This window comes from Elaeis guineensis, chromosome 4, assembly GCF_000442705.2.
Source record: "Elaeis guineensis isolate ETL-2024a chromosome 4, EG11, whole genome shotgun sequence".
Lineage (NCBI taxonomy): Eukaryota > Viridiplantae > Streptophyta > Magnoliopsida > Arecales > Arecaceae > Elaeis > Elaeis guineensis.
Window position 1 is genome coordinate 4,925,911 of NC_025996.2, and position 27,164 is coordinate 4,953,074.

A 27,164-nucleotide genomic window follows, 5' to 3' on the forward strand; every position below is an offset into this window, starting at 1 on the left:
GGTGAAGAGGCTCCTCGTAGCTGTCCCGTCCCTCCATTCCGCACGTGCCAAGTTCCCATTGGCCGGAAAGACAGTGGCGCCCACCTTTCGGACCCGCCACAAGTTGACACGTCCTTGGAAGCTATCTTGGACCGACCGACCGGGCCGCGCCGGCTCGTAGACAGCATTTAAGACAGCTGGATCGCAATATCCCCGATCTTCCCTAGTCTATCCAAACCCCCAAAACATACCAAAAATTATAACTCCAGACATAAATAAGTTCAGTGTGCACGTGGCATATTTCTATAGGATCGTGAACCGACTGCGTAGTCACAGGTTAACTATTATTTAGAATAGAAGGCGCCTCGGCATCATGGCTTCTCCCAACGGTCATATTCTCCAAGCTCAAAAAAGCCCTTCAAGACTGGTGACCGTTTCCTCGTTCACTTTTAAATCTTGATCTCTCTCCTCTTTCTCCAAGGAAACTTCCCAAGCTTTCTTCCTCTCTCCTCCGTTTCTTTCTCCCTTTCTCTTTAATCCGATCCTCCATTGCTCCCATGAGGAAGCTCTAGAGGAGGCACCTTGGCGAGCCCAATCCAAATACAAGGCATAGGGGTTAATTTCCTTGCTTATGGGGTGCTTCCTTGCCTGCTTTGGGGGTGCCAAGGATCGAAAGAGAAGAAGACCAGCTAATAAATCACTATCGGTAGATCGGGTAGGTTTGATCCAGAGCTTTTGTTTTCGCTTCATTTTATATAACCTCAATCCTTCTAACTTACTGACTCTTCTTAGGGATGTGAGACTTACAAGCCTCTGCGACGGAGTCCTCCTCCAAAGCAACTCACACCGAGTCCTTCGAAGAAACGTGTCTCAGAAGCAGTGTTAGATTCAACTCCGGAGCTGAGGTTTTTTTTTTTTTTTTCCTTGTTCATTTGGGCCCTTGTTTTTTAATTTACTAATATTTACGCTTTGCCGATACTATTCTCAGTTAATTTAAGGCTTTGGCTGTGAGATTTGCCTGCTTCTGGCTACCACATTCTATCTTCTTGCTATTTTGTCACTCAATGCCCCCATATTGCTTTGATCTTTTTGGCTCTTTCAGTTCTAGCTAGGATTCAGTATTTGTCTTCTATATTTGTAGAGAAAATTATGAGCAGGGGAGCTTTAGCAGCAGCAAGAAGAAAGTAACATTTGATTTGAACGTAAAAACATATGAAGAGGTCTTAATCGATGAAGATCCAGCGCATTCATCGGAGGATAACAAAGAGGATGGAGCAATAAGAAAAGGAAGGAAGACTGAGGAAGGCGATGACGAATCTATTCCAAAGTCGGGAGCTTTCCCCTTAAACCATAGGTATCAAAATTGCGAGAGTAGTGATGATGATGATGATATTGACTTCGGAGATGAAGAAGACGACTTCGAGGAGGAGGATTATGAGGACTCTGATTTAGATGAGGAAGATAATGATGTCAACCTAGAGGGAAATGAGGAAGAGTCTTATGATTCATTTTTCTCGCTACCAATGGAGAAAGAACAGCAATGCATTCAGGAAGTTAACAGTCCAAAATCCAAGTGTGCCTCTTCCCCTGATAGACAGCCATCCCTTTTGCCCAAAGGTACCGCACGCGACAGGAGCCAGTATGTCCATTCTGTGCTGAATCCTGTAGAAAATCTCACTCAGTGGAAGGAAGTTAAGGTGCGTGCAGCTCCAACAAAGAATCCGAAGAAAGAAAATATCAACTCAGATATAGATAACCAGATGACTTTCACTCCTGAGCCTACATTTAAGATCGATAAGTTCCAAAAGCCTGCTAGCTCAAATCCAAGTCCTAATTGCCCTGCCAAACAGGATATTGCTGTGGATGCTAGCCTCTCTAACTGGCTGGTTTCGTCGGATAATTCAGCCAAGGAAGGGCCCCAGCAAAGCAATTTTCATTTCTCCAACTCATCAGTTAGTCGAGAGGAGAGGCCTATTTTAGGTGCCTTAACTGTTGAAGATCTCAAGCAATCATCAGTGACATCGTCACCGAGAAGGTCTCCGAGCAGGAGTCCTGATGAAATCCCCATTGTGGGTACTGTTGGTAGTTACTGGAGCTGTTTAAACCAGAGAAGTGATTCAGGTTCTTCTTGTCAATCTGGTTCGGAAATCAAAGGGATTCCAAATACCACAAGCAAATACAGAGAGGTATGTTAAGCAGCAGAGAACATTAGTTTTAAAAATGACTTATTGAGTGCTAACTTTTTTTTTCCTTTTTTGGTGTGCTATGCAGGACAAGAGAGTGAACTGGCACGCTACTCCTTTTGATGTAAGGGTGGAAAGAGCTCTCGACAAAGGTGCTGCTTAAGATTGCCAAGTTACTGTGCTCTTGGTGGATTCTAATATGTGAGTTGAACTGTTGTGTGATTACCTGTTGAATTGTTGTGTGATTACCATAGTTTTTCCCCCCTCATCATCTTGCATCCAAATACTTTCCACTTTTCGAACTACTCTTAGCAAAGTTGTCCCTAAGTTTGTTTGGATCACCCTTTCAGTCCAAGTTCAGTGTGAATTCAACTGTTCTATTGTATCTTCTATCACCATCTGATTGGTTACGATGTCACTTTGTACTGTCAATAAGGTGTCAGTGTATTCATTCATGTCTGTGTGAGAAGCAAAAATAACTGAAAGTAGGCATAGTGTTGAGGTATGCACCAGTTGATTTTATTTCTTCCTATTCATGGCAAATTTGTAATGAGCTACTCTTGATGGATGGTATACATAAAAGTTTGTAACAATTGGAGCAGGAAGTCCATGCTAGTATATGTAATTTGAGCATTGTAAAATGGGGGGAGAGGTTTAGATGCTTATCAGACCAGAAGGCCGTCTGGTGCAGCACTGGACAGTTGGATCACCATGATGATCCATGCTGGAGCAGGCTTTGATGCAGTGTTTGGGCACTCCCAGGTATCACAAATCTTGAAGTTCGCTAATCATGCATCGTGATGGTAATCCAATGGTCCGACGCTGCATTGGACAACCTGCTGGTCCGATTAGTATTGGACTAAAACCGCTCCCCGTAAATGGATGGCAAAGTTTGCAGTTTCTCGGCATTTAAAACTAAACTGCATTGCACTTGAATATGATATGTTTGGTTCTATCTATGGAGCAATTCTTCAGGTCTTATTATCATTCAGTACAAGAGAGAAAAAAATGTAGTAGTTTAACCTTGAACCCATCTTTGAGTCTCATATAAATAGTAGGATCGAAGTAAAGAACATTGATACAGAACTCTCTGCAATATCAGGAATTTAACTAGATTAATCTTCACCTAACCCATCTCCTAGATCAGAGGATATGTGATTGACAAATCATATGATTATAACAAGAGAGTCATTTGCGTAAGTTGATCATCTCAAAGTTCTGAATTGTTTCCCCAGATGCACATATCCCTTTCTTAATAATGCAACTGATGAATTACAGAATTTTATCTATGGTCATGCCCATTAGAATCATGCTTAACTACATGTACCAGAATTGGCCTCCCTCTAACCTCTCCTGATATGAGAAGCGTTAAAAATAATCAATTCCTAGTTCTCCTTGTTAAATAAAGAAGCCACTATGACATGCAATTTTTGCACGAAATTATTTTCTCCCTCTAAAGCAGAAACATAAAAACAGAAGCTAAAATACAAAGGAGACGTTACATGGTTGATCCTCTGTAACAAAGAGGAATATGTTCAAACAACCATACCCCTAATCCACCCCCCCACACACCCACCCACAAACACCAAAAAAGAACAAAAAGAGAGAGAGAGAGAGGAGAACGTGTTGAAAACGGTATTAGTGTTTTTTTTAAAACATTTTTGAGGTAAAGTGTTTTTGCAAAACTTGAAATGTTCGGCAGTGTTTACGTTGCTCTATCAAAGCATAGCATACAGGATTTGAAGATAGGTTGGGTTTGTTGTGGAGTGTGTTGATGGCCGTCAACTAATGTGCCCATATGAAACTAAACATTTTGAATCTCCTTTGAATGCAACTAACATGACACACAAGAAGCACAACGCGATCAAGCATCAAAGACAAAAAAAGAGCACAAGAAAAGGCATGCAGTTCACGTGGTTCAACAGAATGCTTGTATATCATATCAAAAAAAAAAAAAAAAACAGAATGCCTGCATAGATGTTTTGAGGAAACTGATGCTTATACAAATAGAAAGAGGAGTTCTAGAAGCCTTACCGTTTGCTTGGTCCAATGCAGAAACGCACCATATCCTTTATATTATAACAATTGTTAAGCATAATCAAGAGCTAATGAATGTAGATCCAACAACATGCAAATCTAAACAAAAGCCATTAAGCAACAAAGAAGCTAAAGAATGAAGCAAAGAAAAGTGTTAATTGTTTCTTGAATCAATTAATGCCCAAACCCATGTGATAAATATGGAAGTTCTTGCAAAAAGATTTCAAATGCATGGTCGCCAAGCATTTAACCCATGTGACAAATGTGGGATATACAAAAGATTTGATAAGATCTTTGGATAGATATGATAAGGATATGCATAGATATGATATGATCTTGAAAGATACTTGCAGGATATGATATGGATGCTATATAAAGGCCACATTATGCGGCATTTGAGGCAAGTAAGAAAAATGAGTGTGAGCTTGTGAGAGCAAGTGAGATTTGGGCACAGGGTTTGAGAGAATTTTGAGTATTTTGTAATATCTCCATTTTGTAAAAATTTTTTTGATCATTTTCGTCCATGGACATAGGCTTAAAAGTTGAACCACGTAAATTCTTGTGTCTCATTATTTTCCTATCTTTGTTTGTTGTCCATTAATTTATTTTATTTTCACACTCAAATAAGATCTGGATCCAGGGTTATTCCTAACAAACTGGTATCAGAGCTTTTATAGCTAATTCTTATTTGGATTTTGAGATGGCAACAACAAAGTTTGATATTGAAAATTTGATGCAATATGAGTTTTATTATGTGATAAGTCAAGATGTGCGCAATCTTGACTCAGAATAGTCTACATCAAGCACTACTGGGTACAGACAAATTATCCAGCACCATGGATGAGGTGAAGAAGCAAGAGATGGATGATAAAATCCTTGCTTCTATTTAGTTATGCTTATCAAATGAAGTCTTGCAAGAAATCATGCAAGAGAAGATTGCCAAAGATTTGTGGGACAAGTTTGAATCTTTATATGTTACAAAGAATCTCACCACCAAGTTGGTAGCAAAGCACCATCTTTATACACTCAACATGGCCGAAGATGCGTCTATTAATTCTTATATTGATGATTTTTCCACCATCCTTCTAGGTCTATAAAATATGAAGATTTCTTATGATAATGAAGATCAAGCTCTTATGCTACTTCGCTCACTACCTCCATCCTACAAGCACTTTAGAGATACTTTAATTTACAGTCAGCCAACTCTAAAGTTAGAGGATGTTAAAGCAACTCTATTTTCAAAAGAGCTTATTGATAAACAGCTTAGCACGAGTAGAAATGACAATCTGACAGAAGGTCTACAGATAGAAGCTCTGCTAGCAGTCAAAAGTCAAGGTCTAGATTAAAGTCTAGACACAAAAATTTGACTTGTAATTATTGCAAGAAATAGGGGCATATCAAAGCAAAATGCTTTAACTTGAAGAACAAGCAGTGGAATAGAGACCAGAATAAGGACAAACCCGCTGAAGCCAGTCTTGTGCAAAATCAAGAGCAATGTGATGTTCTCTTGGTTAGTGATGATGGATCTAAAATAAAAAATGAATGGATTCTGAATACAGCTTGCTCATTCCATATATGTCCCAATAGGGATTGTTTCTCCACATATGAATCCATAAATGATGGAGTTGTGTTGATGGGCAACAATCATGCTTGTAAAATTGCAGAAGTGGGCATAGTTAAAATCAAGATGTAGGATAGAGTAGTCAGAATCTGTGATAACCCGGCCCAATTGGACCCAGAATTAGCCCACAATCAAAAAAAAAAGGAACAGAAGAAGACTCCCTTTAGGAGTCTTCTTCTTCGATGAATCCTGATCGGAGAAGGATTCTAGGACCCTTAAAACTCTAGGACCCTCTATAAATAAGCCTCCCCTCTCCCTCTCGATCCTCCATCGGTGATCGTTGAGGTCAAATTCCTCTTTTTTTTCCTTGAAAGCCGCAGCACCCTCTTCTTGTGTTCGTCGGAAATCGAAGGTCGAAGGGCCACCGGAGTTCAGGTAAGGGTTCAATCTTCCTTTTCTCCCTCTTTTCTTTCTCCCCTTGATTTTAGACCCCTCGCCGGCCATCGGGATCACCAGAAAACCTATGAAGCATGAAACCCCTGTTCGACCGGCCATGTTTCTCTCTTTTCCGACCACCGACGCCATCGATTTTGGCATCTCATCCCCGAGACCGGACCCTCATCTCTCTCTCTTTCCTTGAGCACTTGGCCACCGGGATCGGTCAATGGTCGGAAATCATAAAGAAGGGGACGGATCTTCTGTTTTTCGAAAAAAAAAGAGGAAGAAAAGCTTGCCGGCTGAACCCCGTCGCCGACCGGCTTCGCATGGTCGGCCGTCGTTGCCAGACCTCCGGCCAAGCTGCCACCCCATCGGAGCCCGAGTCACCGAGGGGGGGACCTCACGGTCTTCCCCTGTTTCGGCCCAAAAAGGGCGCGGGAAGAAGGAAAAAGAAAAAGAAAAGAAAAAGAAAAAAGAAAAAAAAAAAAATAATAATAATAATAAATACATGTGAGAGAAAGTTTCTCTCATCTCTCTCTCTTAAGTCTTTCTCTCTCTAAAATTGAACTTCCTCTCTTTACCTTCTCTCTATTTTCTCTCTCTAAATTTTCTTCTTATTTTCTCTCTCTAGATCCTTTTATCTCTTTTTATAGATTTTATCTCTCTAGGGTCATTCTCTCTCTCTGATTGCATCACAGACCCTAGGATAAACTTGAGATGAAAATATGATGATCTGAGACTGCTCCGAAATTCGTGCAGTAGATTGGATCCCGATCCGATCTTTATTCGAAATTGATAACATCAATCATGGTTAATCCATATTGAGTCACCCTGATATGATCTTTGATGATCTCGATCATGATTGCCACTTTTGAAATATACAAAGATTCTCTCTCCACTTTCTCTCTCTACTTTCTCTCTCATGATTGACTCTCTCTCTAAGAAGGTCTATGAATCCTGTATCAAGTTATGCCTTCATCTTTTAGGGGCTCATGTTGACTCTAACAAGATGATCCAAAGTTGCTTTGATATCCGTGCTGTATGTCAACCTCATTTGATCATATCAAGAATCTTTCAAATTTATTATTAATGAACTCTATTGATTGATCTTGATCTAATCTGTGCTTCACAATTTCTTGATTAAATCACTTGAATCTGACCCTCAGATTAGAGATCCTGAATTGTCCTAGTATCTGGATGGTCCGACACATCCGGTCAACAATCCTCTTTCCTTATGATTTAATCTTGTTATATTTATGGAATAGAATTTGATAATGATTTGATATTTTAAATAGGATTAACTGATTTTTCTAACGAAGTCTGAAGATCTAAGATGAACGAGGTAAGTAGATCTTATGCTCCTTATTTATTTTTAAATGATCATATTTTTATGCAAAGAATTGTTATTGATGAAATCATAATTTTTCATAAAATAAAGATCGGCATATGTGATATGAAAAAGCATGTTTTATTATGAGCATTGATTTCATGAATATGTCTTATGAAAATAGTATGATTATGAAGCATGAATTTCATTATTTTTCCATCTATGTATATGTATGTTTTAAGAAAAAGATATAATGATTTCAAAAAGACTCTCAGATGGCTATGAATGAATCCCTTCGAGAAGGTTGACATCCGGAGCTAGTATCCACACGAAATATGACCCTATCAGCGGGTATAAAGTTGGCACATGAATTAAGAACTCTGTTGATTAAGAAACATGATCCTGTCACGGGTATAATAGTGACCTTAGCACGAATATCTGCGAGCAATATTTTGAAACATGACATGAATACATGATGAAAATGATTTACGATTCAAGATTGTGAAATATATATAATTTATGCATACATTATGAGTTTATAACTTGTTTTGTTATATGCTCTATGAAATACTTTATTTTGTATTATCTATTATTTTTTAAATATTGCATTATCATGAAAAACTTATGCTTGATCCGATAAGGAAGCGCAAGTTTTACTTACTGGGCTAGTGTAGCTCATATTCTTTTTGTTTTCTTTTTGTTTGAACAGAGGAATAAGGTTAGGATCGATAAAAGGAATCCAGACTTGAAGATCTGTATAGCAAGCTTGAAAATTTGGTAGCAGAAGTTTAGTTTATTTTATAATTATAAATTTATAATTATTTATGAATGTTGAGATTCAGGTTGGTACTTGCTTTTGGATTTAGATGCTCTGAACCAATATTAGTTCGATTATTTGATGAATAATGAAATTGAATCTTTTTATTTGATAGATTTTAGATGATTATGATGGATTGGCTTCGTATTATCGTGGGCTCCATCCCTTGGTAGCATGGCCGTGTTATGTCCAGATTTGGGGCGTGATAGAATCTTAACTGATGTTCGGCATATTTTAGAGTTAAAGAGAAATCTCATCTCTTAGAGTACTCTAGATACGAATGGCTACAGATATACTGATGGAGGTGGAGTTTTGAAAGTTGTCAAAGGCTCCTTAGTTGTGATGAAAGCTGAGAAGTTGGATAAACTATATGTGCTTCAAGGCTCTACAGTTACAGGTGCAGCAGTTGTGTCTACATCTTTCATGTCAGACTTAGATGTCACCAGATTATGGCATATGACACTGGGATATATGAGTGAGAAAGGCTTAATAGTGTTAAGCAGAAGAGGTTTTCTTTATAGTCAGAGTACATCAAAATTAGACTTTTGTGAACATTATATTTTCAAAAAATAGAAAAGAGTCAGTTTCAGTACGATAACTCATAGAACTAAAGATACTCTGACTACATTCATTCAGATCTTTGAGGGCCTGCATGTGTCCTGTCAAAAGGAGGTGCCCGATATATGCTTACCTTTATTGACGACTATTCCAAAAAGGTATGGGTCTATTTTGTGAAGCATAAAAATGATGTATTTACCACCTTTGAGCAATGGAAGGCCTTAGTTGAGAAGCAAACCGGAAGAAAAGTCAGGTGACTCAGGACAGACAATGACTTGAAATTCTGTGAAAGTGATTTCAATAAATTTTATAAAATTAAGGGCATTGTTCAATACCTTACAGTCAAAGACATACCACAGCAGAATGATATAGCAGAGCATATGAACAGAACGCTCTTGGAGAAAGTTTGCTGCATATTATCAAATTTTAGCCTATCTAAAGATTTCTAGGCAAAAGCAGCTTCTACAACTTGTTATTTGGTGAATCATTCTCCATCCACAATAATTGGGTTAAAGACTCCAGAAGAAGTATGGTCTGGTAAACCTGTTGAATATTTTGATTTAAAGGTATTTAGGTGTCCTGCTTATGCACATATTAATGATGGTAAGTTAGAACCTAGATCTAAAAGGTGCATATTTGTTGGTTATCCTTCGGTGTAAAAGGATACAGATTATAGTGCCCTGATCCTAAGTCTCCAAATTTGATAATTAATAGAGATGTTATATTTGATGAATCTGCTATGTTACACTCGAGAAAGGAGATTTTTTGTTTCTTCTGATGCAGGTGTTGAGAGTTCTTCTACGTAGGTGGAGAATGTAACCTCTCTCCAAAGCCAAGTTCAGATGCCTGCCTCTACTAGAGAAAGGAGATTTTTTGTTTCTTCTGATGCAGGTGTTAAGAGTTCTTCTAAGTAGATGGAGTTTGAGGTAGAGAATGTAACCTCTCTCCAAAGCCCAGTTCAAATGCCTGCGTCTACTAAAGTGGAGGAAACATCACATATTGAGGAGAAGGAAGAATATTTCATTGCCAAACATAAGCCACCAAGAAAGAAGATAAGACCCATAAGGTTTGAAGATTATGTCTCATTTGCGTTAGCTATGGAAGAAAAGACAAATGCGGTTGATGAGCCTGCAACATATTTAGAGGCAGTCTCCTGTGTTGATTCAGGCAAGTGGTTAGTGGCTATGCAGGAAGAGGTGAAGTTTCTTCAGAAGAACAAAACTTGAGAATTGGTCAAACCACCTAAAGACAAGAAAATTGTTAGTTGTAAGTGGGTCTTCAAGAAGAAAGAAGGCACTTACAGTATTAAATATATTAGATATAAGGCACAATTGGTTGCTTAGAGCTATAGTCAGGTTCGTGGAATTGACTTTAATGATGTTTTCTTATCTATTGTTAAACGTAGCTCTATTCATGTCTTGCTTGCATTAGTTGCTATGCATGATCTAGAATTAGAGCAACTAGATGTTAAAACTACCTTCTTGCATGGTGAACTTGAAGAAAAAATTTACATGCAACAACCTAAGGATTTTGAAATTAAAGGTAAAGAAGACCATATTTGTTTATTGAAAAAATCATTATATGATTTGAAATAATCTTCCAGACAGTAGTATAAGCGGTTTAATTTTTTCATAATTAGACATAGCTATTCTACGAGCCAATATGATAGCTATGTTTATTTCAAAAAATTTGATGATGGCTCATTCATTTATCTATTGCTTTATGTTGATGATATACTTATTACTGTCAAAGACATCTGAAATCAACAGGTTGAAATCAGAGTTGAGTGATCAATTTGAAATGAAAGATTTGGGAGCAGCTAAAAAAATTTTGGGTATAGAGATTCAGAGAGATAGAACTGCAGGTAAATTATATCTAACTCAAAAGAATTTTATTGAGAAAATTTTAGAGCTAGCATTTTGGCATGAAAATGCCAAACCTACAAGTACTATGCTTGCTACTCATTTTAGACTTTCAGCTGTATTGCACCACAGTCAAATAAAAAAATTTAATATATGTCACATGTTCCCTACTCTAATGCAGTTGATAGTATCATGTATGCTATGGTTTGTACTCGTTCTGATATTTTATATGCAGTTAGTGTTGTCAGTAGATATAAGTCCAATCCGGAAAAAGAATACTGGCAGGCAATGAAATGGATTTTGAGATATTTGCACGATACTACTAATGCATGTTTGGAATTTGGAAGGAAGAAAGACGATATAGTTGGTTATGTTGACTCTGATTATGCAAGTGATCTTGATAAAAGAAGATCCATTACGGGGTATATGTTTACTCTCAGTGATTGTGCTATCAGTTGAAAAGTTACTTTACAGTCTACAATTGCATTATCTACTACTGAAACAGAATACATGGCAGTAACTGAGGCTATAATGGAAGCTATTTGGTTGAGAGATTTATTTGGTAAACTCAGCTCCAATCAACAAGTGACTGTCATCCATTGTGATAGTCAAAGTGCTATCCATTTGACAAAGGACCAAATGTTTCGTGAAAAGACGAAGCATATTGATATGAAGTACCATTTTGTCCGTAAAATTATTTCTGAAAAAAAATTATTGTGAAAAAAATTGGTACTATAGATAATCCAGCTGATATAATAACTAAATCTCTCATAGTGAACAAGTTCAGGCATTGCATGGACTTGGTTACTATTTGTCAAAGTTGAGATTTGCCTTTAGGGGCATTTTGAAGAAGATGATTGAAGAATTTTTCAATGGCAGTTAATCAATTCAAGCCAAGATGGAGATTTGTTAATTGTCTTGAATCAATTAATGTCCAAACCCATGTGATAAATATGGAAGATTTTGCAAAGATTTCAAATGAATGGTGGCCAAGCATTTAACCTATGTAACAAATATGGGATATGCAAAAGATTTGATAAGATCTTTGGATAGATATGATAAAGATATGCATAGAAATGATATGATCTTAGAAGATCCTTGCAAAATATGATATGGATGCTATATAAAGGCCACATTGTGTGGCATTTGAGGCAAGTAAGAAAAATGAATGTGAGCTTGTGAAAGCAAATGAGACTTTGGTGTATTTGGGGTAAAGGGTTTGAGAGAATTTTGAGTATTTTATAATTTTTATTTTGTGAAAATTTCTTTGATCATCTTCGCCCATGGACGTAGGCTTAAAAGCTAAACCATATAAATTTTTATATCTAATTATTTCTCAATCTTTATTTATTATCTATTAATTTATTTTATTTTTACGTCCAAATAAAATCTGGATCCAGGGTTATTCCTAACCAAAAGGAATTACAACTCACAGGCTACAGAGAACCTTTCACCTCTTGTGAATATAAACCAAACCAGCCATTTGGGTAGGCTCTTCCACGCATGACGCAAGCCCATCCAACCCTGACCAGAGAGAGACTCTCTCTCGCCCTGGAACCTGAAGTGGCCAACGACGCCGTCGGAGATCATGCGGCATTGGATGCAGGTGACCGTCCAAAGCGACAACCGGCTGTGGAAAACCCCCATCACGGAGTGAGGACCGAGGACTGTCGTCGCCGGTGACAGACAACATCTCTTATTCCTTCCCTACATTGCAAATGCAACTGCACACATCGGAAAAGATCATCTGAAAAATCTTTTTCAATTCGTGTTTGTGGTAATGCCCTCATTTTTATTTTGCTGTTGCTGTTAACAGGATAGGTAGTAGACGAGAAGAGACCATCATCGTTCCTCTAAAGCTCCTCCTCGCCAAGGCGCCAGCTTAAGATCCTAGAAGCTGGTTGGCCGCCTCTTATACCCTCCAATCCCCTTGGACCAGCTCAAACTCCTCTGCTCTCCATTTCCAGGAAGTCACCCTCTCAAGCGAGCAAAAGCTCCATCAACACCATCAAGAAGAGACCGTGGTCTTGGATGAGGTTGACGAGCTCATCGAGCTAGTGAAGAAGAATAGACATGGTCCCTAGGAAATAAGTTGGATGATCCACAATGTGCGTTTCACCTGGGCCCTGGTCCAGCAATACGTCATAACCAGGGAAATCGAACAAGAGTACAATACCTAATGGTGTGCAGCGTTAGCAATCCTCGTCCAGGTGGCCGAAAATGCCAAGAGGTCCGACTGCGAGCCTAGTTATTTTGAAGCTGAAGAACCACTCAGAGAAAAAAAGAAGAAGAAGAAGAAGAAGAATTTGGAGGTCTTGTCTAATATGCCTAGTTTGTCGGTGGCGATCCAGGTATGGACGACAAGTTGGATAAGGAAACTTCCGCAACTTTCGAGGCATTCCTAATGATGCTGCTCGCCAGCGAAAGAGGGCGGATCTTTGATACGGTTTGACCATAACATGAAATTGGAGGATTTGCGGAGTTTAAAGAAAGCACTTTACTGAGGTGCCAAAAGAGCAGCTAGTAAGAGCACTTCAGTATCGCTCTGCCTGCGAATCGAGAGGCCCCGGAGGAGCAGAGCCCAGGTTGCCAATGCCTCCGACAACTGGGAGATGGAGCCGGACTGACCCAACACAATCCTCAAGGGTGTCAGCGTCACGGGAACGACGACAATGCCTACCAGTTCTTAAAGAAGACGTTTCAGCTGGCGAAGAGACGCTGAAGAAGTTGGGATGCTGAGAATACCCGTTGGTTTAATGGGAAAACAGAAGGCAATGTTGAAATTAATCACGAATGCTGACGAAAAGTATGCAGACAGAGTAACTCTAACCCTGTTGTCTTTATTTTATACTCTATTAAAATCGCAATCTCAAACAGATCAGAATTTACAGCCATCTCGATATCTTTCTATTAAGAATTTTGAGATCACCACATGTAGCCGGGGACAAACTTTTGATGGTTACGATGGATCACCATAACACTGACTTAAGAAATCACATTGATTTCAACACCTCAAAATAAAATGCTGCGCTATTTTAAAATCAGAAACACATTCCCCCGTACCATCCCTTTACTTCTTTTCTTCTTATGTTGCCCTTACCGTCCCTTCGGTTCTTTTCTTCTTATTGCGTTATGGGATTGGCAAGAAGACAAATGTGAAGCCCATGCAAGAGCTTTCGCATGGTCCGGGAGAAACATCTTGGAAAACCTGCGAAGGTATCTTTGATAAATCCTTTCAAGTGGATTAGCATTATTTAACCATCAATTATGTAGTGCTATTGGCCAGAAAGCACCAGATTCTGGAAATCGAGGAATGAATGATGCAAATTATTTTTGGAGAAAGAGGACATTGCAAGGTAGAATAACGTACACAGCTAGTTCATAGTCCATTCTCTGAATTTTACAGCCATGGCACATTTCAAAAGATACTGCAATAACCACTAAAAATTAAGAGTTCAATGACGGGGCCCAAAGCTCATTGATAAGCATCTTCAACCCTTCTAAAATGAAGGCTAGTTTCGAGGTTGACTAACATCCACGCTAAAGACTCATAAAGATTTCTTATATGCTCGCAAAATGACAAGAGAAACAGGTCACAAAAGAATTGACTAAGCAGCAGAAAAGAAATTAGTCTTGGGAATCTTGACTTACGAATACACACCAAAATCACAGTTGTCATCGTGTATCAACAGAGAACCGTAAAGATTCTAAGGTTCAACGCTTGGTTGGAGGCAACTGAATAGAACTATTCTTAGGAGCCAGGTATTGGCTAAAGCGAAATGGTGAAATCAGATAAAGAAAGACTTCATATCTTAAGACTGCCTTCAATAAAATGATGTAAACATTTTATAACAAGAAATGCAAGATGATTATTAGCTACCTGATTGTGACAATAGCACTAGCATAAAGACAACACAACACTAGTAGCAATGAATCCCATTCTCTTGAATAACATCAACTTCCTAGAGTTTACTGAGAAGCTAGTCTCAGACCAAATTCCGTATAGCAGATGAACGGTTCTACTTAGTCCTGTTCAGTGTATACCAGAGGGTTGTACCACTAAGATATTTAGCATGTACAACGAAATTTCCTACACTAATGCACACCATCAATTTTCATTTAACCAACAGTGTTAGTGTGCATGACCAGCATGCATAAGCATATACCAGCATATACCATCTACTGCCAATCACATTAACGCTAAATACTATTTCATATATCAGTAAACTGATGCATACGAAAATCTACACAGAATGATAGTAAATAGAGCCAAACCTCACCAACCACCTCTCTTTTGCGAGTATGAATGAGAACTTAAAAAAGTTTCATGGTTACCAAAAGCCTAATAAGACAAAGATTTGTTTAATCAAATTTTTAATCAATTATTTCACAAGACTCGTTAACAATCCCTAAAATAATTTTTAAACAAATCCTAAGTACCAGCAACAAAAATGAATGAGGCTACCCAATAGGTAATGAAGGACATGGGATGATTTACTTCAAAAGATCACCTGCTGTGAAGTGCAAGCAACACCCTTCAACAATTGATTTAGTCAAGAGCCACTTTCAGTGTGATGAATAAAAACAAATTATCAGGTTTGAAAGCATCCTCCAGCGCACAAGTTATCGCCAGACTATGAAAAGAGGTTCCTCGGTGCTTTATAAGCTCACCCGATGAAAGGCTTCAATGTTGGTGGAGAGGATAGAACAAGAGCAGCAGCCCCTGTACAAAAGGGAAAATACAGGACGAAAGAAACGATTATGCTCTGTACCATGAATGGCAAATTTACTAGCTCTTACTCCATCCTTAAAAGTAGCCTCCATTACCCACTACATCTCTAATCCTCTATTTCATATCTTAAAGCTAAGAAAAGTTATTTAAGTATAAGAAGCCATGAAGGGAGTCTACATCTTTATCACAAATACAGAGTAGCTACCGAAGGAAATATAAATCTGTAACTCTCTATCACATACTGATAAACTACTGAAGGCAGTTTACATCTCTACTGTCCATACCAGCGAAGGTACTGATCAATGTTTCAATATTTATTTCTTACCATGTGCCAAAATTGAAATAGTTCTAAGAAGTGTCAAACAAAATCAAGAGAAATTGCCAAGATCCTTGTCATCAGATTCTTAGGATAAATGCCATTACCATTAACATAGTAAATAATTATGATCAAACCATGCACGACAGCAATAGATCGTCTAAGAAAAGCTATGCTAGCTTTAAGACCAGAGGAAAACTAGGGAAATCAACTCCAGTTATCTGCTTTTAAAAACACCTACACGCCGACAAATGTAATATAGGAAACTTAAAAGCAAGCAATAGCATGAGGCATATACTACTCCTCATAACAGCTACTTATTATATAATAGCAAGATAGGATACTATTAAGGTACTAAGGATTTAAGCATTCCAACCCGTCCCAGAAAACTGCTTTCCTCAGCAACAGCCAGTCCTCCTAACAGGCAAGAAAACCAAGTGATGCAGGCCTCTTCACAAAATTCAACAACCAATTCTTGAGGCTGAATTCCAAAGTGGAATTATGATTCCACCATCATGATCACTGCTGCTGAACCTGCCTCGACTGAGCACCACCATAGGCACCACCATAACCAGTTGGCCCACCAGGAGGCCCATTGACTTGGCTACTTCCATAACCCACTCCTTGAGAAGGGTCAGCTCTCCATGAATTTGGATAACCAGAGCCACCACTTGCATCACCATAGCCACCACCCATATACCCAGAACCAGCCCCTTGTTCTCCTGGGCCAACAGCAGGATTGTTAGTTGGACCGCCACTGCCACGTCCGCCAACAGGCCCATAGCCACCATGACTGCCATAAGACCCCTCGTTCCACCATAACCCCCATACCCATAACCCTGATTCCCATATCCAGTAGTCCCGCTGGGAGACTGACCAGCAGGTGGGGCTGCTCCACCACTACCTGCAGCATTCCATGCACCTGGTGCCCCATAGCTTGCATTTGCACCATAGCCTGCAGAGCCATAAGCAGATGGAGCTTGGTTGCTCCACAGGCTTCGAGGTGCACCTGGTGGACCACTTGCATAACCTGCAGCTGGAGCATTTGGATTTCCATAGGCTCCAGCAGGTCCACCATATCCAGCTGTAGGACTTCCATAGCCACCAACACCATAACCTCCATATCCTACACCATTGTTAGCTGCTCCATACCCATATCCAGGTGTAGCATAGCCTGTTGAACCATATGCTGGGTAACCACCACCAGCAGCTGGTGGTTGCATATACCTACCAGCATCAGCTCTACCATCATAGGAACTCATATTGACACCAGAAGCACTGTTGGTTTGATAGGGACCTCCAGCTACCAGACGGCCACTAGCATTGCTAGGGTTTGCATCCTTTGGGAGTGCACGCTTGACCTCCACAAGTTTTCCATTGAGCTCATGGAAGGTCTTGTGTAAAACTCGATCAACAGCATCTTCTGATTTAAAAGAGACAAAACCAAACCCTCGAGGACGATGGGTGTTTTGATCATACATCACCACAACATCCTCCACCTCTCCATAGCTCTGAAAGTACTGACAAAATATTTCTTCTGTTAAAGTTGGGGGCAACCCTCCTACAAATATTTTTTTAGTCCTAAAGTTACCACCACTAACAGGTCCTCCACCACTTCTGCCAACATTAGGGTTTCCAGATTTGGAGGCCTGTTGTTCCTCTCTTGAGAGAGCCCTTTTTGCTTCCACCTGGAAATCAAAGCAGAAGTTACATAGAAACACATGCAAGAAGCAAAATATCTAAAACCATGCAAGAAATTTGCAAGAGCAAAAAAAGAGTCTAAAGCCTCATCATACAACTTCCATGATATCATTCAATAATTAAAAGTCACATATATAAGTCATGAATTTAAAAAAAAAAAACAAAAAACAAATAAACTATGAGAGAATAACTTGAAAAAAGAAAATGAGATATAAATAATAAAGGAATTCATGAGCCAGTAAAAGAATTTCATCTTATAGGCTTTTAACATATCTCAGAATATAAAAGAGTATCTTCTTATTAGGGCAATGAAACAGGCACATTAAAAAGGGAACTAAGGTGCCTAATGTGTGTTAAAAACAAATTTAAAAAAAAAAAAAAAAAAAACTACCATACACTGTTAGGGCATGTAATGGTCCAAAATGCTGCATGTCTTTTGCCAAGAGTAACCATAAGCCATATATCATTGAATAATCTCTTGTAAATAACCACTTATAAACAATTTAAAATAAATACCAACAATGGTAAAACAATAAAGGAGACCAGCAGTTGGAGTATTACACAAATTGCCACTTCAAAAAAATTGAACTTAATGAGCACAAAGTCAACTCTTCATGCTTACACTACCAAATTTCAATATGTGCGTGTTACATTAGCTGTAAAGAGAATTATCAATACATGAAAATTTACAAAAAATAGCAAATACTTGAGCTAAAAGGGAGGAGAAAAAGGTACCATTGCCCAAAATGTCATGTCATCATCTGATTTCATAACAAGATAAAAATCAGAGCAGTTCTAACAAAGTCATCCATGAAGCACAGCAGCTCTGAAAAAACACTCACAAACTTAGTATACAACTGATAATGCTGCAACTACTCTAGTGGCTGGAAGGAGGATGAAAAAAAAGCATCTTCGGATATTTTGGGCCTTATGTGCAGCCTATTCCATGGTCTTGAAGACCTCTCCAAGTAAAGAAAGATTAAGGCTGCAATTTAAAAGACAAAGGCCCTCAAAATTTTCATATACAGTCACCACAAAGACCTAAGCTTGACACAGAAGGATACTCAAAAAAGGGAGATTGTGAGGCCCAGAAAAACTAAGGCTCATGTTGACATCTGATGATTGGAAGGCAATCAAATGGTCTAAGAATCGCAAGGGGGAGATGGCTGCTGCTAGTGTCGTAAGCACACAATTCTGGAATCAAGAGGCGCTAGCACCTTAGGTGTCACACCTTTAGCGAAAGACTTCAAATTATTGATGATGACAAGAAGCCAGCAACGGGATTTGTTTATGGTGGCTGAGAAGATGCTAAGAGAGACATCAAGGCATTTTCCAAGAATATGGGGTCTCTAACAAGCCTTATGTTAATCCAATAAGTTAGTGCATAAAAGATAGGCTTGATGGTCCTTTACATGTCTCCAGCAATTATATTAATCCTATTACTATTTCAATGAAGGCAGCAGTGTAGAGTCAACTACCATTATCATGGATGTCTCATTAACTCGCATTGAGACATTGTCTCCCGGGCCTACCAATCAAAGATCATGTTATCAAAGTGGAATTGAAGGCCTATAAGGATGCAATCAGGCTTTTTGGAAGTTCAATTGCTCTAGAGCAAAAGACAGAGATTGATGATGATTATAACCCAGGAAGGAGTTTAATATTTTAACCATAAGCTATAACTTTTACATATCTAGCTTGTGACTTCATATTTCACCTAATGGACTTCTAATATAGTTGCTGCCATTGGAATGGCAGCTCCTTCATTCGTGGGTGGCTGATTTTAAAAAGCCTTCTTTCTCAGATCAAGGACTTTTTCTTCTGCTCCTTCTTACCCTAGGATGGAATAAACAGCAAGGTTCATCTTTGATCTGCAACTGCAGCAAGAAAGAGGTGGAAAGCACTCGTTTTTTGGGCTAAGAAGCCTGATATGCTAGTGCATGGATCTCAAATGCCGCATTTAAAAATCAATGGTGATAAAGATCCCTAGCTTGACAAGTAGCTCCTCTGGATATGAAAGGAATTGGAGCACATTTGAGAGGCTGATTGCTTAGATCCTTAAAGGATGTACTTGGTCAATAGATTTTTGCCAATTTGATTGAAAACTGAGTATCAATTAGTCAACACACTTGTTTGCATATTCATACCCAAAAAGGAATAGACTAGAAGTGAGAAGGTTGGATGATTTAGTATATGTCCACTAATGCTACTGGTTGCAATGTTTCTGCTTTCACCTCTACAGCTAGAAACATTGATGAGTAGTTCGTCGAGTATGATGAGGAGACAGAGGAGGAGGATTGTGGCTTTTGATGATGATTTTGATGATGGATTGTTATTTCAGAAATCAATTCCTGGTGGATAGCAACCTTGATTTTAGGGTGTCTTTTGACAACTAGCACCTTCATACTGTGTCCATACATTTGTCACTAATGTTTTGCCAATTTTGTTTATGAAGTACATACATCAAATTTTTAAGTTTAAAACTTGACCTGGACTTCTAACCATGCTTTGTAGCAACCTATAGTTATTATTGTTTATATTTTCGTGTTCATCAAGATTATTTGTCATTTCTTATATTGATGTTCCATCAGTAAACTTGAAATATAAGCATGGATTCCTAGACTTTACAGATTAACATGCCTGTTGCGGCCTTTCTCCGATGGGTAGTCGGTCCGAAGCCGACTAAGGGCAGCGCCTGTGAGTGGACGGTGGGATCATCGGAAGATAACGTGCCATCACCAAAAAGGTGCACACAGTCAAGGCCGAGACCAAAGACGATGATGTGGATGAGAGAGAGATGGTGCTGAACTCCGTTCGGTGCCAGAGAAGAACCTATAAAACAAGTCCAGCCGGAGGTGGCTCCAACGAGGACCCTCCGACGCTCAAGTCGATGAGGTGGTTCGAAAGGGAAGAGTGACAGTCTCTGGGTCGCAAAAATAGTGTGCGCATGTTCCCTTACCTGAAGAGGTCCCAGCTCGCCTCTATTTATAGAGAGAGCAAAATGAATGATAGAGGACAGGTGATCATGTCGATCATGTCCGTTGTACGATGCTACATAGTGCCGCATGGGCATCTTTGAATGCTGATGGGGAGCGTGCCTTCTATTCGGCACGCTTATGGCGGCAGATGCTATCAGATGTGGGGTATAATTAATGATCCTGTAGGTGCATTTAATGAAATCGTAGTATCCCATCACAGTGCACAGCTAGCCGACCAGAGTATGGTGTCTGAGTGACATGACCTTGGTGTGGCCTGTCAGGATCGTATGATGGCTACGTTCGTACTCAGCTAGTCGAGTAAGATCCGTGTTGTCGGAGTCGGTAGAATGGGACCGTCAGATTGCCTTGTCCTCAATAGTTCATACTCGGCCACTAACTGAGTATGAACTCGATCACAGGCCGAGCACCTCTGGGTGCCCGAAGCCGTGGATGGCATATTAATTTTAGTTGGACTGGTGCCGACTAAGGGAAGCAGACTTTAGTCGGCTGAGAATCCACGTCAGTGCCCGGTGTCGACCTACCGGTAGGGACTTGTCAATCCAAGCTGGATTGATTGAAGGTGGCTTAGTCAGTGAAGTTTTCTTAGTTGGCTCACATACGAGAAAGCTGGGTAGTCGGCTAAATGACGGGGATCTACCCCAACAATGTCTAACCATTCTAGGATATGCACTCAGGTGAGAATGTGTATATTTAATGATGTAATTCTAATTTTTAATTATATATTATTTATTTTTAAATGTGCAAAAACATGAACAGCATATGCACCTACAAATGCACCCCGCATATCGCATATGTGCTATGCATTGATTTGACCACCTACATACTATGGCTGCTTTTCTAAAATACTGATCATAAGCATCCATTAATAGCCTTCTTTTGAATTAGAGTGATCACAACCATCAAATAACCCCTCAGACTCAAGTACGCCAAAATCAAAGAAGGCAATGAAAGCATGAGAAGAGAAGACGAAGGCAGTATCTCCCATTTCCATGATTCGCTTCTTTCCTCTCTCCCCTATGATGGAAACAGCGGGAGGCATCTTTTTCCCCCTATTATCTTCATCTCCCCTAATAGGAAAGAAAATCATGAGAAAGGTGGGAGAACAAAAAGGAGTCCATGGAGTGGGATTTGCAAAGTGCTCTAATCAATGCATCAAATAATGTGATCCATGATCATTGGTGAGTGGCCAGGCTAACAAAATACCAATTAGTTAGGTTTCTTCCATGCAATATTTGATCTTTTTATTTTATCCGACCTAAATATGCTAAAGCAGAAGTAACTGCCAATATATAAATTTTAGACAATAAACGAGAGTGCAGATTGGTTATTGTGGATCCAGGGGGCATAGGCCCCCAGCCCCCCCCTTGGCTCCATATCCTAGTTGGCATGCATGCACAAGCATGTGCTCATGCCACATGCAAATTAGGCATTGCCAATGATACCTGCCAATCCTTGCTTCTCCCATCTTCTTCCCCTCACCTAATTATTTGATAAACAAAGCCACTCCATGAGCAGTGGCAATTGCTACAGCCTCCACCATCTGCAATAGCCACGCTTGCTGTTGTCACTGCTGTTGAGGCCATCATGTTGACCTCTCGACACCAGCCTTACACATAGGTGCTAGGTAAGCCCTTGGTTCAATTGCCTAGTCTCATAGAACAATGAAAAATATTTACTATTTTTCTTTAAATATAGAAAATGATCACTGAGTCATTAAGCAACCTGCCTAAATCACTTAAAGCTTGCCTAACCTTTGTTCATAACCTTGCCCACATAGCCCCCCTTACCCCATTAACCTACCCCCATAAACATCATTAATAACCACGTGCTCTTCTTTCCCCACATAATTTAGCATATCATCGCAAGTCTAACATATACCCTGTGAACATGTTCCATTGATGTGAATCCATTTTATCTTCCTACATAGGGATTAAGGCTTCTTCTCTTTATCTAAAGGAAAAGAGGATTTTGTAGTTAAAGCACCAATTTCACCATTGCAATAATTTGAAGTAATCACGAAAGATGAGATTTGGTGAAAAAGATGCCACAAAAGATTGTGAAGCATAAAGGTAAGAGGTGAGTATATATTTGCATGCATAGAGAGTGGAGCAAGGGAAAACTATGATGTTTGCAAAGCTTTGGTGGAGAAGGTGATAAGCCTTTCATGTAGGAAATTTATAGGATGCAGGGTTTGGGATTCAATAGATAGAACACGTGCAAACAGAAGCAAGAATAACATAATTATTTTAAATGGCCATGATGCTCATTTGGGGTTTTTGCAGTTTGGTTTTAATTCAAGGTTTGGGTGCTCAGTTTAGCTAAATTGCTCATCTAGAACACTCAAGCTTAGGAACCATCTATGAGTAAAGCAAAAAGAAAGGTACATATATCAGCTCCAGAGATGTAACCACTCTTAAAGAAGAATGGGTAAAATTAAAAACTAAAAATGTAGCAAGTACACATTCCATAACATATATAGATAATTAACCTATCATACTTGATTCTAGTTATGTTCAATCATATTTTAAATGCCAATTTACATATGAGTTGGAATCTATATTTAGGTATTGTTGCCACAAAAATCCAAGGTCAGACTAAGCTTGGTATGGCCAAGGTGAATGTGAGCTCAGTCTCCTCCCAAAGCACCATATGGATCCAAGGATGCGGCTGTTAAAGCACCTTAGTTGTCAAATAAACCCAAAAAGAAAGTCCTCTTGCTGAAATTTTTCCAGCAAGGTTCCTCCGACCCCCAAGTCAGTCAAAATTTTAAGAACAATAGAAGAGAAAAAAAGAGAATGGGAGCTATGAGTGGTAATAGTCGAATGGCTTACCTAAGGATCCCCTATTCATCCATATTTATAGAGATAATTTGTTGGCAATTACTGAGATGGATGGGACATACATTAACTGCATGGCAATGGCTCACATCGTGCTTAACTGCACAATAATGATTTCCATGTTATCTCAAAATTATAGCCACTTTAAACATGCAATTATGGCCAAAAGATATAACTATTGTCGATATTCTCAGATTGACGTGATCATCTTTTCAGTTCGTCTATATTCAAGGTGCATGAGATCGAATACTATCGAGATAGCTCCACTTCAATTATTGCCGAAATCAGACAAATACATATCTATCATATCAATTTCTCCTTCTCAATTCAGGCTGATTTTTGGATCAAATGAAGGGAGTTGAAGCATTGATCAAACCAAAATCGCATTGAAATCCAAGTATAACATTCTAGAAACCACATTTAATATGTTGTTTGGCTTTCTAAGACACCATTAGTTTAGATGCAGTTAATTTGATTTTTTAAATGGCGATCCGCAGGACTACATTCCGACCTATCCCAACCTACCACGTGGCATGATCAGGTTGGGTTAGACAAAACAACATCTCAATATAAGCCATCCACAGTAGTGATCCATAGGATTCTACTATGATTTATCCCAAGCTGACGTGTCACAATCAAGTTGGGCCAGTCGAAGCAGCCATCCATTCATCAATAAACAAAGCTCACCATCTTTTCACTTATTTCCCCTTAGGGGAATTGCTGTTGAAGTCGACTCTTTTGAAGGCCGAGGAGAAACTTAAGGCCATAGAGGAGAGAGCTAAAGCGACAGAAGCCCAAGGAGGCCGAGGAAAAATTTAAGGCCGCAGAGGAGAGAGCCAAAGCAGTAGAACCTCGAGCATCTGTTTCTGCTATAGCTATTGAGGCCTAAAAATTGGAGGTCGTCGAACTTAAAGGAAAACTCCAAGCAGCCAAGCAGGAAGAGAAAAGAAAGACTGCCAAGGCCGTTGAGGAATTCCTAGCATCGAACAAGTGCAAGGTACAGATGACCGAGATGATTCAAATCATACATGCAAGGGTTCAAAGACCGCTAAGCTCAAGTAGAGAAGCTCTTCCCAAGGGCCAATCTGGGCAGCCTTGACTTCGATGACAACGACGATGACAGAGGCGCCCTACTTTGAAGTCAAACATCATGGATCACTACTTAGATGGTTCAAATCGAGATGTCGTTTCGCCTAACTGACCTAATCGTGCCATGTGGTAGGTCAAGATAGATCAAGATAAAATCCCGTTGCTTGCCATTTCAAAAATCAAATTAACAACATTCAGAGTAATAGCGCAATGCATTAAATGCAGTTTCTAAAATGTTCTACTCAGATTTCAACGTGAACTCAATCAGATCAATGTTTCAACTCCCTTCATCTAACCCAAAAATCAGCTCGAAATTGAGGGCAACTGATGTAGTAGATATATACTTATCTGACCTCGATAATAACCAAAGTGAAGTCATCTCGATAATATCCGACCTCATTCATCTCAGATATAGATGAACTAAAAAGACAACCATATCAATCTGAGAATATTGACGACGATTACGTTGTCTCAACCAAAATTGCACATTTAAAGCGACTCTAACTGCATCATAATATAGAAAGTTGTTATTGTGTAGTTAAGCATGATAATAGACATTGCCATACAGTTAATGCACGTCCCATCCATTTTGATAATCTCCATCAAACTCCCTCTATAAATTGAGATAAATAGGAGATTCTAAGATAAGTTATTCGACCACTACTACTCACAACACCCATTCTCTCAATCTCTCTTCTATTGTTTCTAGAATACCAACTAACTTGAGCATCGGAGGAGTCCCTAATCGAAAAAATTCTGACAATAGAACTTTCTTTTTTTAGTCCATCCACCAAACGAAGTGCTCCAACAGCTACATCCTTGGATCCACACAATGCTTCGGGAGGAAACCGACCTCATCATCACCTTGGCCATATCAACCTCAGTTTAACCTCAGATTTCAGCAACAACAGGTATCGATCTGCATACCAATTTGGAACACAAGCTCCTAATCGCTATGTTAATTTGATAGATGTAGAGCACCTCAAGCTTGACTTCAAACTTGAACATCTAATCATGATATTAATTCTTCTTCCAAACTCAGCCAGTATTCTGAGCTCTACCCCAATCTATTCCATGTAAGATTTCAACCACTACAAAATCCCACTATATCTAAGACATCTATTAGTATAAACAAAAATAATGATGATAAAGACATCTAACAAAAATAATGGTTCCATGGGTAATTAATAGAAACAAGACCAGGAAAAAGTAGTTAAAAGTGCATTACAATTACTCATATATTAGGCAATCGAACAAATAGAAGAGGTTAAAGACCAACTATATAGTCATAAGCAACAAAAGTTTCACTCCAACACCTTCAGACATAATTAAATGACCAGCTAGTGGAGGTCACTATTGCAAAATATGATAAAACGATGACAATGACAGCCAGAACACAAGGATTTGGTACCACAACGGTGAGAAGCATGCATACAGTCACATTGGAGAAACTCCCACGCTAATTATCAAGGTGGGGAGAGGGGGGAGAGAGACTTGAAGGTATCCATTATTATTCAAAACTCACAAACAACTGAATTAGTTTGCTCTCAAGAATAAGAAGAAAATGAGAGACCTATTTAAAAAATTGAAAGAAACCACAAGAACTCAAGTAATCAAATATTTTCGTTCACTGAATCAAGAAAATGGAGTTTCGTAGGATTCTTTTCATTTTTAGAGTTGATCTTTTAATTCAAAAAAAATATTTCGTGGTTCGGAAGATAACTCCATCTTTGTTTCGTAATTTAATCTTTGCTCTGGTCAGAATGAGCAGTTGTTTGTGTCATTTTAGCGGCAATAACCATGTCATTTGCGCTTACCCCTATCGGGAAATCACAAGTAAAAAACTTGTCATTTGCACTTACCTCCATTAAACCAACACCGAATCAGGAGGTTTTCACTGCTCAGAAACCCTAAAACAACATAATCCATCATCCAGAGAACCAAACTCGGACAAATAGAACCCCAAATAAATCCAAAAAAAATCAATTATTCCCAAATCACGGCCACATCAGGCGTTGTCATCACTTTAATTGAAATCAAGAAACACCACCAGCCCAAGAACAAAAACCATATTTTCTGCTAAAAACTCAAAAAATCGAAATTTTAACTCGCGAGCGCCACCGACTAGCTTGGATTGGACGGAAGGAACAGAAGGACTCACCGTCCGACCGTCGATGTTGTGCTTGTCCTGGAGGACGCGGTCGAGGATGGAGGGATCGGCGAAGACAACGAAGCCGAAGCCCCTGGGGCGACCCGTCGCCTTATCCCTCATGATCACCGTCTGAAGCACCTCCCCGTAGTTGGAGAAATACTCCTTCATCTTCTCCTCCGTCGTCTCCCACGATATCCCCCCGATGAACAGCTTTCCCTGATCCGAATCCATCGCTCCCTCTTCTTAAATTCCCTTCTCCTCCCTATAGAGAGATCGAGATCGAGGAGGATTTCCTTTCTTCTATGGATTCTCCTTCCGACAAGAAGGAAGGAGAAGAAAAAAAGATTTTTAGGGTTTTAGGGTCGCGCCGGGGACGACGGCAATGCGAGAGAAAAGTATCCGAGAGGAGAGAGAAATGAATAAGAGGCGAGGACAGACAGGCGGAGGGATTGGACGGTGATGGTGCTACTGATAAGAGACTTGGGAGTGGAACGGACGGCGGAGATCTCATATAGGGTTTTCAAAGCGGTCGAAACGTACGGTATTCTGCTTGGTCGCACGTGTGGAGTCGGAGAT

The 27,164-nt window shown here is 39.4% G+C and overlaps 2 protein-coding genes across 2 annotated transcripts; one reads left to right on the forward strand and one right to left on the reverse strand.

Moving 5' to 3' along the window:
- The first annotated feature begins 416 nt into the window (after window positions 1-416).
- LOC105044198 (uncharacterized) lies at window positions 417-3,068 on the forward strand. The gene is made up of 4 exons (XM_010922011.4): window positions 417-694; window positions 772-884; window positions 1,121-2,165; window positions 2,251-3,068. Exons 1-4 carry the CDS (start codon window positions 611-613, stop codon window positions 2,323-2,325), a joined length of 1,317 nt encoding a protein of 438 aa, XP_010920313.2. The 5' UTR covers window positions 417-610; the 3' UTR covers window positions 2,326-3,068.
- A 12,816-nt stretch (window positions 3,069-15,884) lies between these two features.
- On the reverse strand, window positions 15,885-27,032 carry LOC105044197 (heterogeneous nuclear ribonucleoprotein 1). The gene is given in 3 exon segments (XM_010922010.4): window positions 15,885-16,625; window positions 16,628-17,498; window positions 26,598-27,032. Coding segments are annotated over 3 exon segments (1,389 nt in total). The 5' UTR covers window positions 26,820-27,032; the 3' UTR covers window positions 15,885-16,329.
- Window positions 27,033-27,164: the final 132 nt, after the last annotated feature.

Excerpts from the sequence above, each read along its gene's own strand:
- LOC105044198 (XM_010922011.4), top strand. The coding sequence starts at position 611 with ATGGGGTGCTTCCTTGCCTGCTTTGGGGGTGCCAAGGATCGAAAGAGA. Across the intron at positions 885-1,120 it reads GATTCAACTCCGGAGCTGAG|AGAAAATTATGAGCAGGGGA; the intron begins GTTTTTTTTTTT and ends CTATATTTGTAG. Across the intron at positions 2,166-2,250 it reads CCACAAGCAAATACAGAGAG|GACAAGAGAGTGAACTGGCA; the intron begins GTATGTTAAGCA and ends TGTGCTATGCAG.